The sequence below is a fragment of the Delphinapterus leucas genome, chromosome X (assembly GCF_059928025.1).
Source record: "Delphinapterus leucas isolate spDelLeu-1000000601 "Yukka" chromosome X, BTC_Dleu_Yukka2, whole genome shotgun sequence".
Taxonomy (NCBI): Eukaryota; Metazoa; Chordata; class Mammalia; order Artiodactyla; family Monodontidae; genus Delphinapterus; species Delphinapterus leucas.
Window position 1 is genome coordinate 96827489 of NC_143150.1, and position 16755 is coordinate 96844243.

Consider the following 16755-nt stretch of genomic DNA (forward strand, 5'->3'; position numbering starts at 1 on the left):
CCATCTTGGGCTTTCTCTCTTTTGGAACACCTCTGGGGGAAGCCATGTTGTGAGCAGCCCTATGGCCCACATGACAAGGAACTGAAGCCTCCTGCAAACAACAGTGTGAGTGAGCTTGGAAGTGGATCCTCCAGCAAGTCTTCAGAGACTGCAGCCCCAGCAGGCAGCTGAGAGACCCTAAGGCAGAAGCACCCAACTAGGCCCCTCCCAGGTTCCTGGCCCTACAAAATTGTGCGAGATATTTGTTTTTAAGTTCTTTTAAGCTAAGTTTGGGGGTGATGTGTTACACAGCAATAGATAACTCATACACTGTCACTTTCCAGAGTTTGTTTTTCCCCCTGTATGCAGAATGTGAAATGCAGAAACTGCCTACAAAGAGGACTACTGCTTAGATGCCACAGAAGGTAAAGTTGTGCCTGTCTTGTCCAAAACCTGATGTCTTCAGAAAATTTCAGAGTTGTTTTCAGTATCTTTGCATTTGAAATCTTTAACAAAAGTAGGGGTTTTGATCACATACATGGGGGTTCCCCAGGAGACCACCCTGGAACTTCCCGCATTCTCCAGAGGGAGGGGGGATTGGGGGTCAAATCCTAGAGGGCAGCCTCTGCTGCAGAGGTAATGGCCTTACACCCAAAGCCCCACCCTTCTCTTTTCCCTCCTCCTGCTCCCAAGCAGAGTCCTTTAGCACCCATAGGATTCCTAGGGGGGATACCCTGGGCTAATACTGTTTACCACTGACCCTCACCCTCACCCCTAGCTACAGTGCAACACAGGGTGATAGGTTCACCACCTTTACAAACTGCCAGGTCCCCCATTTTTAGGCATGAGGAAAAGAGGAAAGGATAATGATCTTGTCGTTTTTATTTTCTGTTTACCTAGAATTCAGGGTTGACAGCCACTGACCTGAGTTGTTTATTTATCCTGATTCCATTGAAGGTTCTGTCATTGCTCCCGGTCACCAACAGATTCTAGGTTCTCTTGCTAAGTACTCCTTAAAAGTCTGAGCTGGATTTCACTGAATTCATTTAAACGCCCTTGGAAGTATTTCCCTGAGTAGAAGTAGCCCTTGGAATTTTTTGGTGTACAAACGTTGTGGCTTATCTGGCCCGGACACCCGAAACAAGTAACAAAAGCATGTTCCCAGGAGAGCTTAAAAAAAAATAAATTAGCTAAGTTGAAGTGTCTTTCGTTCAGCCTTCCTCCCCTACATAAACTAACCCTCGAGTTGCAGGTCCCGTGGAGAGGAAGACTAGCCAATCTACCCTCACCTTCTAAAAACCATTTTATTTCCCTGTCACGAAATAAACAACACTCAACAGCTTCAGTTCTGTGCTATTTGCCATTTTTTATTAACAGAACTGCAGGTTTCAATCAGATTCGCACTGTTTCAGAGTCAAAACCAAACTTTGTATTGATCTTTTCTTTAGGAAGAACAGTTCAGTGCTTGCAAGCTGCAAAGATTTGATAGGGCCCTCTCAATCATGTTCTGGGGTCAGCGGATCGTAGTCGGTGACCTCCAGGCAGTCGCCGTCAGTCACAGGGTCTTCAGCTGCGGGGGTGGTAGCGGGGGTAGCGGCGGTAGAGCCGGGAGAGGCGACAGAGGCAGCAACGGCTGTGGCCGCCGTGGCGCCGCCGTAGTGGTACATCAGATAGCGGCCCCCCTGCACACTGCGCCACCACGTTGGTGCTGTGACACGCTATCAGCAGCAAGCTGCGAGGCCGTACGAGGTAGGCGAAGCGCATGAAGACCATCGAGTATAAGATGAACGCCGTCGTCATGCGGCCGCTGATAATGTCCGGCGGCGCCCACATGTCCTTGATGGCAGCCAGCGGGATGCCCCAGCTGGCCACTGGACCCCAGAAGTGCGTGCTGGTCACGTAATCCCGGAACTCCTTGGTCTTCACGATCTCCACCGCCCTCCGCCACAGTGCCGCCACCGCCGCCATGATCGCCGAGCCGTGGGAGCGCCAACGGATGAACAGCCTACCGACAACGCGGTGGAGCGCGAGCCCGGAACCGTTGATTACCCTGCGTCGGCCCGGAACCTCCGCCTTCGTGCGGCGGCCGTAAAGCGCGCTAGACAGCACGTGCCGCTGTCCTGCGTAGCTTTGGGGGCGGAGGCGCGGCCTCGCCCTCGTGCCTTCACGTTTCTGCCGTAAAGTGCACTAGATGGCACGTACAGCTGTCGTGCCTGTCTTTGGGAACGTGAGGCGCAGCCTCGCCCTCGTGCCTTCGCGTGACTGCCGTAAAGTGTGTATGCGTGTGCTTCTAAGTGAAGGTGGGATCACAGCCTCGTCCTTTGCTCCCCGTCGTGCTGTAGCCATCTGAAAGCTCCTCGCCCGGGGAGGCGAGGGTCCTGCTGACTGCGTCTCAGCTACACAGGGGGAAACTCTGTTCTCTCCAGGCTGTGGACAGCGTTGACTAGATGTTGACACAAAATTCTTCAGCCAGGTACAGAATTTTCTTTGCACAATTTGCCCGAGTATTACTTGCGAAGTGACATTTCACCTCTAAATATTCCAGCATCTGGCTCTTCACAAGGACATTCTCCTACAAACCACAGTACAATAATCCACTCAGATACTTAACATTTAGTACGGTACTATCATCTAATATGCAGTGCATATTTAAGTGTTATAGTTTTATGCCTTTTTTTTTTCTTTATTGTTGGAAGGGGGAGATCCAGGATCCACTCAAGATTCACATTTAGGGCTTCCCTGGTGGCGCAGTGTTTGAGAGTCCGCCTGCCGATGCAGGGGACACGGGTTCGTGCCCCGGTCCGGGAAGATCCCACATGCCGCGGAGCGGCTGGGCCCGTGAGCCATGGCCGCTGAGCCTGCGCGTCCGGAGCCTGTGCTCCGCAACGGGAGAGGCCCCAACAGTGAGAGGCTCGCGTACCGCAAAAAAAAAAAAAAAAGATTCACATTTAGTTATCATTTCTTTTACATTAATCTGGAAGAGTTCCCCAGCGTTTTTTTGTCTTTTGTAACATTGATATTTTTGAAAAGTACAAGTCAGTGTTTTTTTCAGAATGTCCTTAATTTGGATTAGTCTGTTTTCTCTTAAAGTTAAATGTTTTTTGGCGAGAATACTACACACGTGTGGTTGTGTCCTTAGTGCATCACAGTGGGAGGCACGTGATATCACTTTGTTCTGTTATTGGTGATAGTTTGATTATTCAGTTGAGTTGTCTGCCAGATTTCTCCATTGTAAAGGACCTTTTCCTCTATGTAATCAACAGATAATCCAGGGGGAGCCTCTTATGAGAGTGTATGGATGCCTTTCACCTAATAGTTAATATCCATTGATGAAAATTCTTAATGACAAAACTGATGACTCTTTTCCCAGTGTTTTCTACCTTTTCCAGTAAAAGTAATGTGTTGAAAAGTAATTAAGTATACATTGAAATATTAATACTTTAAGTAGTGATTTATAAACAAGCCCATTATACCTTTAAAAATTAATACATTCATTATCTATGTTCATTTACATCTCAGATGTTTTACAAATATAGCTTTAAAATATACGGTATAGTCATTGTTCAAAAGGAAAGCAGCATCATTTTCATATAACCCTTTTAAAGCACTGGGCTTCCAAATATCGATGACTGGTATACTGGTGTGAGTCAGTTAAGTATACGTTTGAATTAATAAATCAGCAAGCATGAATTGACATTTTAGGCCTACCCTGCCAGATGCTCCAGTGTCCTAAAAGAAATGTCCGCAAGAAGCTATCAGTACTTGTAGATCGTCTCACATAGCTTGTTACTTGATTTTGATTACCTATTGCTGTGTAACAAATCACCCTAAAACATAGTGGCTTAGAACAACAACAATCCTTTATTTTACTTAAGAGATTTGCAATTTGGGTGGGACTCAATGGAGACAACGTATCTGCTCCATGCATGGCCAGCTGGGGCAGCTCAGCTTGACCCTGGAAGATCCACTTTCAAAATGATTCGCTAACAAGGCTGGCAAGTTGATACTGGTTGTTGACTGGGAACTCAGCTGGGACTATTAAAGCTGCTTGTGCTTCCTCACAGCATGGTGCCTAAGAACAGGTGTAACAAGAGAATCAAACAGAAGCTATGGGGTAGGCAGAATTCTAAAATGACCCCCGATGGCCCCTGCCCTTGCATAATCTCCTCCAGGTGTGGGCAGAACCTATGAATATGATTAGATATCACTCCCATGATTATATGACAAAAGGGAATTTGCAGATATAATTAAGGTCCCAAAGCAGCTGACCTTAACATAGGGAGATTCTCTAAGTGGACGTGACCTAATCACATGAGGTGTTTTGTTTTTTGTTTTTGGCTTAAGACAACAGAAGTTTATTTTCTCACAGTTCTAGAGACTAAAAGTCCAAAATTCAGCAGGGTCACGCTCCCTTTTGGGGCTGCCTCTTCCATCTTCTGGTGACTACAAGCATTCCTTGGCTTGTGGCCACAGTACTCCAGTCTTGGCCTCCATGGTAACATTGCCTCCTCCTCTTCTGTGTGTCTTCTCTCTGTCACATGAGCCATTTGAGTGTGGGTCTGGAGGTCAGAGACGGAGAAGGTCAGAGATTGAAAGTGTGAGAGGGATTTGACCTGAGGGAGATTCTCTATAGCTGGCTTTGAGCGTGAAGGGGGCCACGTGGCAAGGAATTTCGGCAGCCTCTAGGAGCTGAGGGCAGCCCCGGCTGAGTGCCAGCAAGGAGAGGCAGACCTCAGTCCTACAGCCACGAAGAACTGAATTCTTCCAACAGCATGCATGCCTTTTGAGACCCTGAGCAGAGAACCTAGCCATGCTGTGCCCGGAATTCTGACCTACAGACTGTGAGCTAATACGTGGGTGTTCTTTCAAGCCACTAAGTTTGTGATAATCTGTTGTGCAGCAATAGAAAACTAATATAAGCTGTATTTATTGGCTTTTATGATCTAGCCTCGGACGTCCCATAACATAACTTTCTCCAGACAGAAGCCCACCCAAACTCAACGAGAGCGGACATAGACCCACCTCTGTAAGGCAGGAATGTTCAAAGTCATACTTTTTAAGAAGAGCATGTGGGATGGGAAATATTGTTGGACCACCTTTGGAAACTACAGTCTACTATAGTCTTTAACTTGAAATCACATGACTATAGAACAATGGATCTCACGGATTGTCTGTACAACAGGGATGATAGTGGTATCTACCTCACAGCAGTATGGTGAGGTTTCAGTGTGTTCGTCCATGTTCAGTGCTTAATATAGGGCCTGGTGTATAAAAAGTGCTCAGTGAATTTTACCTGTTATCATTATTATCGTCCAGTCCAACCCTCTCAGTTTACAAATAAGGCAGGAAGCTTTAAGGAATTGTGTCATTTGCCACGGTGACTCGGTGAATTCATGGTAGACCAGGGTTAAGATTTCTTTCTCTCACTGTTTCTCTCTGCACAAATCACTTTAACGTCTGATGTGTTTCTGTCTTTCCAACTATGTTGTAAGTTCCCTTAGGCCAGCGAAAGTATCACCGAATGAAATACTCCTTCTCCCCACAAGCCTTTCTAATGTGTTGACTGGATTTGGCCCAAATTGAACAAGACAAGATCTGCCTGTTCAGAGGGGCATTTTAAAGCTAGAGAAACGGAGGTACAGACAACGGTACAGGCAACGTTTAAGTGACTTTCCTGGTAGATTCCCGGCTGGTAGATGCCTGGCTAATATAGTCTTTGTGTAAGGTTTGTGCCTGGTAGATATTTGTTGGTTGTTACAGTTGCAATGAATGGCCCAAATGGAGGGTAAGACACTGTAATGGAACTTGGGGAGACTTGAGAAGGATACAAGGCTAGGAATGGGCGAAGCTGTAGAGATTCCTACCTGGCAAAGATAGTGACAAAACAGTTTTAGGATTAGAGAGCATCAGTAATGCTGTCCTGGGATTACCCTTCCCCACAGGGAAATGAGGCTGCTGTATATTTCACTGTATTTTAATAGATGAGACTAAGCAGCTAAAGGTTTATTATTATTATTGATAGTATTTCTTTACCATTATTATCATTTCTACTCTCTGTGCCAACATAAAGCTCTCAGGGCCTACTGTGTGGCTCCACCTTGAGACACATGAACATGGAGGGCAAGTTCACTGTCATCTTTCAAAGGAAAACGCTGGGAGAAGACTGGCAAATACTAAGATTCCCAACTTTCCCCAGTCTACTGAAAACTTGCCATCGCATACTTTCTTCTAACGAAGATTCCAGGTTTACAGGTCTCATGACATTTTGCTGGACGTTAAGGATCCGGACCCACGTGACCGCTCAGTGAATTCCAGGGCACTGGACCATGGAGAGCACACCTTTTGATTTTAATTTATTTTCTTTTTAACTTCTTATTCTGAAATAATTTCACATTCACAGAAAAGTTTAAATAGTTTAAAACAAGAATGACAAAGCAAGAAGTGTGAAAAGAACTCATGTATATCCTTCGCCGAGATTTACCAACTGTTAACATTCTGACACATTCGCTGTATGGTTTTCTTTGCCCCTAAGAACTTCAGAACTTCAGTGTCTTTTTCCTAAGCATGCAGACGCTCGTGGACTTTCTCTTACGTTACCGCAATATACCCATCAACAGCAAGGCGTTTTACCGTTGATACAGTACTGTAATCTACAATCCTTATTCACATTTTGCCAATTGTCCCAATAAATGTCCTGTGTCACAATTTTCTGTTTCTAGTCCAGGATGCAGAGTGGGGTCACGCATTGCATTTAATTGTGATGTCCCTGTAGTCTCCTCTAATCTACAACAGTTCCTCCGCCTTTCCTCAGCATTCATGACCTTGACACTTCAGAAGAGTACAGGCCAGCGGTTTGATAGAATGTCCCTCAGTTTGGGTTCCCTTGATGTTTTCTCACGACCACGTGCAGGGAGTTCATGTTTGGCAGGAGCCCCGCAGAAGTGACATCCTGTGCCCGGCGCGGCACCTTACCAGGCACATGATGGCCATTAGTGAGACGAAGGTGGCCTTCTGGTGACTAGTGGGAGCAAGGTAATGTTCACTAGGTCTCTCCACTGTAAAGTCAGTATTTTCCCCTTTGTAATTGATAAGTAATTTGTGGGGAGATACTTTGAGACTATGTAAATATCCATTTCCTCATCAGATATTTTAGCATCCATTGATGATTCTTGCCTGAATCAAGAATTACCGTAATGGGAGTTCCCTGGTGGGCCAGTGGTTAGGACTCGGCGCTTTCACTGCTGTGGCCCGGGTTCAGTTCCTGGTTGGGGAACTAAGATCCCACAAGCCTTGCAGTGCGGCCCCAGGGGTGGGGGGAAAGGATTACTGTAATGATGACAGCATTTAATTAATTTATTTATTTTTGGCTGCGTTGGGTCTTCGTTGCTGCACGCAGGCTTTCTCTAGTTGCGGCGAGCAGGGGCTACTCTTCGTTGTGGTGCGCGGGCTTCTCACGGCGGTGGCTTCTCTTGTTAAGGAGCACGGGCTCTAGGTGCACAGGCTTCAGTAGTTGTGGCTCGCAGGCTCCGTAGTTGTGGCTTGCGGGCTCTAGAGCACAGGCTCAGTAGTTGTGGCGCACAGGCTTTGCTCCGCGGCATGTAGGATCTTCTCGGACCAGGGCTGGAACCCATGTCCCCTGCATTAGCAGGGGGATTCTTAACCACTGCGCCACCAGGGAAGTCCTAGCAGTTTATTTTTTAAATGATTTTCTGTCTTGTGGTTTAAAACAAAAATCAGAGATTGTATTTCATTAGAGCTTCCCTGGAATGCTGGCCAACATTTATAAAACATAAGACTATTCCTGAATTATGGCTATGAAAACTGAACATTTAGGATTTAGGTATTTTATGAAATTGTTTTTGGCCACATCTTATGCTGATTTCCTCGGAATATTTGCTCTCACATTGTACCAAAGGGAATCAGTAGCACCGTGCCTCGAGAGAAGCTGGATGAATAAAACAGTAGGCGGGGGCTTCCCTGGTGGCGCAGTGGTTGAGAGTCTGCCTGCCAGTGCAGGGGACACGGGTTCGAGCCCTGGTCTGGGAGGATCCCACATGCCACGGGGCAACTAGGCCCACGAGCCACAATTACTGAGCCTGCGTGTCTGGAGCCTGTGCTCCGCAACAAGAGAGGCCGCGATAGCGAGAGGCCCGCGCACCGCAGTGAAGAGTGGCCCCCGCTCGCCGCAACTAGAGAGAGCCCTCGCACAGAAATGGAGACCCAACACAGCCATAAATAAATAAATAAAAATTAAAAAAAAAAAACAGTAGGCGGATATATTGGCTCTGCTATTTTCAGTTACCGCAAAAAGTAATTTTAGAGCCATCTGTGGTCCTGATTCTAATCTTTTGCCTTCTTATGCCGTTTTTCCCCCCCTACACATGTGAATACAGTGGCTGAAGCCTGCGTGGTTATGCAGCGTCTTCCAGTAGCTAAGAGGACGTCAATTAAGTGTGTTATACCTCCGCTTCTCTAGCTATAAAACGCCCCCTGTGTCCTGGTCTGGTCTGGGTCCCTCCGTGCAATTGAGTGGCAGGAGGGGATCATTGGGTCCAGCCCCCAGTGGACCGTGGCTTCCTCCACATCTTCTGTTTCATGTCTGCCTTATTCCTGTGTCCTCAGATCAGGTCAGTGGTGAAAGAAGCAGAAGGCTGCAGGCCTTCCTCCCCCTCCCCTGCCAGGGCCTCATTCGCAGCGTCCTGTCACCGGAAATAGGTCAGTGCCTACTCCTCACACATAGTCTTGGCGCCGGAAATGAAAAAACCTTTTGTTAACCTTTTACTGAAAGGATCATCAAGTATTTTAAATCTGTGAAAATTTGGATATTTTAAAACTTTGTTTTGAAAGCGTTTCACACTTACAAAAAGGTTGCAGGAATGCAGAGAATTCTCATATACCCTTTCCTGAGATCCACCAAGGTCGGATTCTATCCGGGAAGCAGGGCCGCTGGGTGAGAAGGGATTTGTTGCAGCGAATAGACGGGACGGAGCTGGGGATGTTATGGGGGAGGTGGAGGGAGGAAGAGTCGACAGCCGGTCAGTGTGAGGAGCCAAAGCGGGGCCTGGGCCCTGAAGGGAGGCTGACCAGGAGTCTAGTGCTGGGCCTGGGGAGAGGCGCTGGGGTCAGCCCCGCAGTCAGGGGGACGCGCTGGCCACGGAGCAGAGAAGAGAACAAGCTGGAGTCCACCAGCACCTCTGTGCCTGCCTGCCTGCCTGCCTGCCTTCCACTGCGTTTAACCCCGCCGCCTTCTGAGAGTCAGTTTCCTTCTGCTGCAAACCTCTTGCAGTGATGTTTGAGCCAGCTCTTCCCTGGAATCGCGCGGGGAAGGCGATTCCAGGAACCACGGTCCGGCTCAACTGGGTTGACACAGTACCAACCACTGCAGCCAAGTTGAAACTTTGCCATGTTCGTTTTATTGTTCTCTTTATAGATGTGCATGTGTATATGTGTGTGTGTGTATCTATATATGTAATATATTTATATATAATCCAAACACACATTACTTTTTATCTGAACCATTTGAGAGTAGGTTGCAAACATCATTTTGCTTTACTCCTTAATACTTCACTGTGTATTTCCTAAGAACAAAGATATTCTCTGATGTAACCACAGTATAGTTATCATTGATGAAATGTTGTATACAATATTTCATGTAATTATAGTGCACATTTCAGTTTTGTCAGTGGTCCCCAAAATGTCCTTTATTGCATTTTTTCTCTTCAGTACAGGACCCATGCAGGGCATTTAGTAGTCCCCTTTCATCTGGAACAGTTCCTCAGCCTTTCTCTGTTTTTCATACCATGGACATTTTTGAAGAGCACAAACCAGTTATTTTATAGACCGTTCCTCAGTTGGGGCCTGCCTGATGTTTCCTCACAGAGTCACATCTCAGCCAAAATACTGTCAAAGTGATCTGTGTCCTTCCCAGAGTATCACATCCAGAAGCGCGTGTCTGTCTGCCCCTCACTGGTAATGTCCATTTTCATTACCTAGTCAAGGCATTGTCCAGTTTCTCCACTGCAGAGATACGACTGCCCCTTGCAGCTAATAAACGCTCAGTAGATAATTACTTTAAGACTATGTAAATATCCTGCTCCTTGTCAGACTTTCTCTCCCATAGATTCAGCGTCCATCTTCTCCAAATCAATATTTACTGTGATGGATGCAGAGTGGTGATTTTCCAGTTCCACCAGTCCTTCCATGTATATCCGTCAGCGTTACTATAAGGAAGACCCTCCCTTCTCCCTCCATTGTTTGTTTGTTTGTTTGTTTGTTTGTGCTGCACCGCTTGCGGTATCTTAGTTCCCCGACCAGGGACCAAACCCGGGCCCTTGACAGTGAAAGTGCCGAGTCCTAACCACTGGACCGCCAGGGAATTCCCCCTTCTCCCCCTTTTTATATACTTACCTATTATTAAGGTGGTCTCATGGATTCCTACTTTATTCAGTGGGTTATAATCCTTTACTGTCCCCTTAATTTGATGCCCTAATCAGCCCATGTTTGGTGGGATTGACAGCCCCTTGAAGCTGTCTCCTCTGACCTTTCAGCATTAAACTCCACAAAAAGATACACCCTGCAAGGGCTGTCTTCTTCCCGATTTATTCCATGCTGTCCACCCCCATCCCCAAACTTATAGGTAACTAACTACATTGTTTTCTGGTTCATCCTTCCTGTGTTTCCTTTTGCAAAAGTGAGGAGATACGTGCATATTTACTTATTTCCCTTTCTTACACAAATGGGAACAGACTGTTTAAAGTCCTTTTCACTTTACAGTATATCCTGGAAACCACCCCACATCACCTCCCACAGATCTTCCACATTCTTTTTTCTACGGCTGTGTAGTACTCCATTGTGTGGGTGTATCATCGTTTGTTTAGCCAGTAGCCTTGATTTGGACACTTGGGTAGTTTCTACTGTTTGGTGAGTACGAATAATGCTGAATATCCTTGTGTCTGTATTTTCTTGTTACTGGTGTATTTTAAGAGGAAGGCCCTAGAAATGGTACTGCTGGGCCAAAGGGTAAATACAAACCTAGTTTTGCCAGATATTGACAAATTCCCCTTCCATTTTGCATTCTCACAGTGTTTAAGAGTGTCTGTTACCGCACAGCCTTGTCAACAGTATATTGTCAAGCTTTAGAACGTTTGCTAACCTCATAGATGAGAAGTGGTATCTCACTGTAGTTTTTTCTAATAACAGCTGTATTGAGGTACAGTTCACGTACTGTACAATTCACCCATTTGAAATGTACAGTGGTTTTTAGTGTTTTCACAGAGCTGTGCCATCATCACGGTAATCAATTTTAGAACATTTTCGTCGCCCCAAAAAGAAACCCCTTACCCATTAGTAGTCCCTCCTCATTGTCCCCTCCCCAAAGTCCCTGGCAACCTCTCAACTCCTTCCTGACTCTAAGAAGTTGCCTATTCCGGACATTTCATATATGTGACATTTAGGTCTGGCTTCTTTCATTTAGCGTTATGTTTTCAAGGTTCGTCCATGTGGTAGTGTGTGTGTCAGTACCTCATTCCTTTTTATGGCAGAACACTCTTCTACAGTGTGGAGAGACCACATTGTGTTCATCCATTCTTCAGTCGATGGGCATTTGGGTTGTTTCCGCTTTTTGGCTGTTGTGAATAGTGCTGCTGTGAACATCTGTGTACAAGGTTTTTGGTTTTTTTGTTTTTTTAATTGAAGTATAGTTGATTTACAATGTTGTGCCCATCTCTGCTGTACATCCAAGTGTCTCAGTTATACACATGTAGACATTCTTTGTTTGTATCCTTTTCCATTATGGTTTATCACAGGGTATTGAATATAGTTCCCTGTGCTGTACAGTAGGACCTTGTTGTTTATCCATCCTGTATATGCTAGTTTACATCTGCTAACCCCAAACTCCCAGTCCTCCCCTCCCCTCGGCAACCACAAGTCTGTTCTCTAGGTCTGTGAGTCTGTTTCTGTTTTGTAGATAAGTTCACTTGTGCCATATTTTAGATTCCACATATAAGTGATATCATATGTTATTTGTCTTTCTCTTTTTAACTTCACTTAATATGATAATCTCTGGTTGCATCCATGTTGCTGCAAATGGCATTATTTCATTCCTTTTTGAGTAGTATTCCATTGTGTGTGTGTGTGTGTGTGTGTGTGTATATATATATATACCACATCTTCTTTATCCATTCATCTGTCATTGGACATTTAGGTTGTTTCCGTGTCTTGGCTATTGTGAATAGTGCTGCTGTGAACATAGGGGTGCATGTATCTTTTTGAATTATAGTTTTGTCCAGGTATATGCCCAGGAGTGGGATTGCTGGATCATATGGCGATTCTGTGTTTACTCTTCTGAGGAACCTCCATACTGTTCTCCATAGTGGCTGCACCAACTTACATTCCCACCAACAGTGTAGAAGGGGGTTCCCTTTTCTCCACACCCTCTCCAGCATTTGTTATTTGTAGACTTTTTAATGATGGCCATTCTGACTGGTGTGAGGTGGTGCCTCATTGTAGTTTTGATTTGCATTTCTCTAATATTAGTGATGTCGAGCATCTTTTCATGTGCCTACTGGCCATCTGTATGTCTTCTTTGGAGAAATGTCTATTAAGCTCTTCTGCCCATTTTTTGATTGGGTTGTTTTATGTGGTTGTATGTTTTCACTTCTCTTGGGTAGATCCCTAGGAGTGGAATGACTGGGTCATATGGTAACTCCATGTTTAGTCTTTTGAAAAACTGTCAGACTGTTTTTCCAAAGTGGCTTCAACGTCTTACATTCCCACCAGCAGTGTATGAGGGTTCCAGTGTCTCCGCAGCCTCAGTAACGCTTGTTGTTCTGTTTTTGATCGCAGCCGTCCTAGTTGATGTTCTCAGTGTAGTTTTAATTTGCACTCTTACTATGAGTGAATTTGAGGATCTTTTCACATGTTTAAGGGCCATTTTACTATCCTTTTAGGTGAATTGTCAATTCATGTCTTTGGCTTGTTTCTATATGGGAATTTTGGACTTTTCTCTCCTCTCATTTTGAAAGTTCTCTCTATATTAGAAATATTAGTACTTTATCTGTGAGGTATGTCGCAAATATTTTCTTCTTTTGTGGTGTTTTTAGCAGCATTACTCATAATAGCCTCACACTGTGAACGGGCATTTCAAATGTGGTCTACCCATTACTGGGATACTGTTCAGCAATAAAAAGGAAGGAAGTATGGATACATGCTATGACATAAATGGACTTCAAAAACCTGATGCCCAGTGAAAGAAGCCAGACACAGGAGACCACATGCTATATGATGTCGTTTATATAAAATATCCAGAAAAGGCAGATAATATAGAGACAGAAAGTAGAGTAGTGGTTGCCTGGCTCAGGGGATCAGAGTGCAAAATGGGATCAACAGTAAATGTGCATGAGGGATCTTGGGTAATGAGAAGGTTCTAAACTGATTTGTGGCAGTGTCGCACAGCTTGGTAAATTTACTGAAACATCATTGAATTGTACACTTGAAATAGGTATGTTATATGATATCTAAAATACACCTCAATAAAATTAGAAAAAAAATTATATTTTTAGATAGTAAAATTTATCAACCTTTTCTTTCATTGCATCTGGGTTTTGAGTCAAGTTGGGAAAGCTGTTCCCTACACTTGGGCCGTTGAAGAAATTCACCCTGTTTTCTTCCAATACTTGTATGGTTTCTTTCTCTCTCTTTAAAATCTAGATCTCTCACCCATTTGGAGTTTGTTCTTGCGTGTGCTGGGAGATAAGAGATCTAGTTTTATCTTTTCCCATTTGGAGTTTGTTCTTGCGTGTGCTGGGAGATAAGGGATCTAGTTTTATCTTTTCCCAAATGGGTGTCCTGTCGCCCCGACATTTATTCAAAAGTTCACCTTTGCCCAGTGATTTGAGATGCCACTTCTACCATATACTAAATTTCTGTATGTACTTCAGCCTATTTCTAGACTTTCTGTTCTATTCCATTGGTTTGTCTATCAGTGCATCAATACCATACTGGTTTTTTTTTAGTGGAACATTTTATTTTATTTATTTATTTATTTTTGTGGTACGCGGGCCTCTCACTGTTGTGGCCTCTCCCATTGCGGAGCACAGGCTTCAGACGCGGGCTCAGCGGCCATGACTCACAGGCCCAGCCGCTCCGCGGCATGTGGGATCTTCCCGGACCGGGGCGCGAACCCGTGTCCCCTGCGTCGGCAGGCGGACTCTCAACCACTGTGCCACCAGGGAAGCCCTATTTTTTATTCTTTTTAATAGATCTTTATTGGAGTATAATTGCTTCATGATACTGTGTTAGTTTCTGTCGCACAATAAAGCAGATCAGCCATATGCATACACATGTCCCCATATCCCCTCCCTCTTGAGCCTCCCTCCCATCCTCCCTATCCCACCCCCGTAGGTCATCCGCAAAGCACCGAGCCGATCTCCCTGTGCTAATCTCCCTGTGCTACGCTGCTGCTTCCCACCAGCCAACTGTTTTACATGCAGTAGTGTATATATGTTGATGCTACTCTCACTTCGCCCCAGCTTCACCCTCCCATCCCATTTCCTCAAGTCCATTTTCTGCGTCTCCCTCTTTATTCCTGCCCTGCAACTAGGTTCATCAGTACCTTTTTTTTTTTTAGATTCCATAGATATGCGTTAGCATAAACCATACTGTTTTAATCATAGAGGCTTTATGTTTTAATATCTGGTAGAGAGTTCACCCTTGTAACTTCTCCTTTTCACTGTTCTCTTAGTTTTTCATATATAAACTTTAGGATCAACCTGTCTAGCTCCATAAAAACATTTTTATTTTCATTAGGATCACATTAAATTTGTTAATTAACTTAGGAAGAACTGACATTTTTATGATGTTGTTGTGGGTTGAATTTTGTCCACCACAAAGATATGCTGAAGTTCTAACCCCTGGTACCACACAAGGTGACCTCATTTGGAAATAGGGTCGTGGCAGATGTAAGTAGTTAAGATGAGGTCATACTGGAGTGGGCCCAGTACTAAGGGTGGGCCCTTAGTCCAATATGACTGTTCTTATAAAAAGGAATTCTGCCTCAAGTCTAGCATAGAAATACAGGCTTGAGTTTCCAGCCTGCTGGCCTGTGCCCACAATCACATGAACCAGCTCCTTAAAATAAATGTGCATGTATATATGTGTGTGTATATGTATTTTTCATATATTCTCTGGAGCACACCGACTGATATACATGTTGTTTTTCTATTCAAAAAGATGTCTCTTCATTTGTCTATTTTTGTGTCTTTTAAGAGTGGTTCAAAATTGAAACTTGGTTTCTATAGCCATGGTTTGAGATATAACATTCTGGGCTTGTATGTTCTTTCCTTGGGTTTCTTGACGATGCTGTTCCGCCCTCGCAGTACTTTGCATATTACACATGAGAAGTCTGACGCTAGGCAAATTTTCTTATTCATATAAGTAATTTGACCTTGTGCCTGGAAGCCCTGAAGATCTTTTGTCTTAAAAGTCTAAAATTTTAATGAGATATGTCTCAGAGTTGATAGATTAACGTCAATTTTCTGAAGTACATGGTGGGCCATTTCAGTATGTAGATTTAAATTTTTCTCTTATTTCTTGGATTAGAGTTTTAAAAAAAAGGTAATGTCACCAAAGATTAGACATATTGAGATCATGTGCCTCCTGACATCATGAGCAAATATCAAACCCACAATTTTATGGAGAGACATTCTGTAAACTCACTGGCCATTACTTTTTCAAAAGTGAACCAGTGGTCCAGTGGTTAGGACTCGGCACTTTCACTTGCTGGGGCCCCGGGTTCAATCCCTGGTCCGGTCCCTGGTCGGGGAACTGAGACTAAGGAGACAGGACAACTAAGTGCGAAATGCGCTCCTGAACTGCATCTGGGTCCAGTAAAAGGTCACTAGAGTAGGACAACTGACATAATTTACTAACCAAAGTTTGTTCCTATTATTTGCAACCAAGAAACGAGCCAGTACATATCAGTGGTACAGTGTTGGGCCCAAGCAGAGTTCCTTGAGTTTGGTACTATTATTATAGTTTATATTAAGCATTCACAAACCTTTGAGCATGTTATCCCACTGAATGCTGACTTTCACAAACCTGGAGTATTACCATCCCCGTTATACAGATGAAAAACTTTGATTCAGAGAGGATTAAGGGATTTGCCCAAGATGGTTCAGCTAATAAGTGGTGAATCGGATAACTGAATTCATCTTTATTTCAGTTACAGTGCTTCTTAACTAATGCCTTTTTCTGACAACTCCTTATTTTTCCAGGAAACCACTGCATAGTCTGTCGTGAAAAGGCTGGAAAGAAACCTACCTGAAGCCAAGGTTGGAAGGCCTGATGCCACTGCACGTTTTGGAAACTGTTGGTCGATCACCCATTAAAAAGTAAGTTTATGGCTTCCATATTATTTGGTACCAGTGAAAATGGATTCAGGATAGCAAAAGACAGCCAAAGAAAGTAAAAAATCAATTTTCTATTATTCTTAACAGAATTGGGCCATAGGCAGCATCTACGACATGTAGAATCTCAGATATTTTATAAACCTAGAATATTCCACCGATTAGATATAAAGTGACTGGGTTTTCTCTTTCAGTGTCAGTGGAATAGTCTGCCATGAGCCTGACTTTCCTGCCTCTCACACAAATCTTGACATCATGATTTATGTTCCTGAACAAATTAGACTTAAGAGCAAATCATCAGCAACAGGTATAATAATCTTGGCAGAACATTTATTTTAATTAACTGCTTTCTGCCTACCACAGATGGAAGGGT

General features: G+C 44.3%; 1 protein-coding gene across 1 annotated transcript; it reads right to left on the reverse strand.

Moving 5' to 3' along the window:
- Window positions 1-1160: 1160 nt before the first annotated feature.
- On the reverse strand, window positions 1161-2642 carry MPC1L (mitochondrial pyruvate carrier 1 like). The gene is given in 2 exon segments (XM_030764225.2): window positions 1161-1674; window positions 1676-2642. Coding segments are annotated over 2 exon segments (471 nt in total). The 5' UTR covers window positions 1948-2642; the 3' UTR covers window positions 1161-1475.
- Between the last annotated feature and the right edge of the window lie 14113 nt (window positions 2643-16755).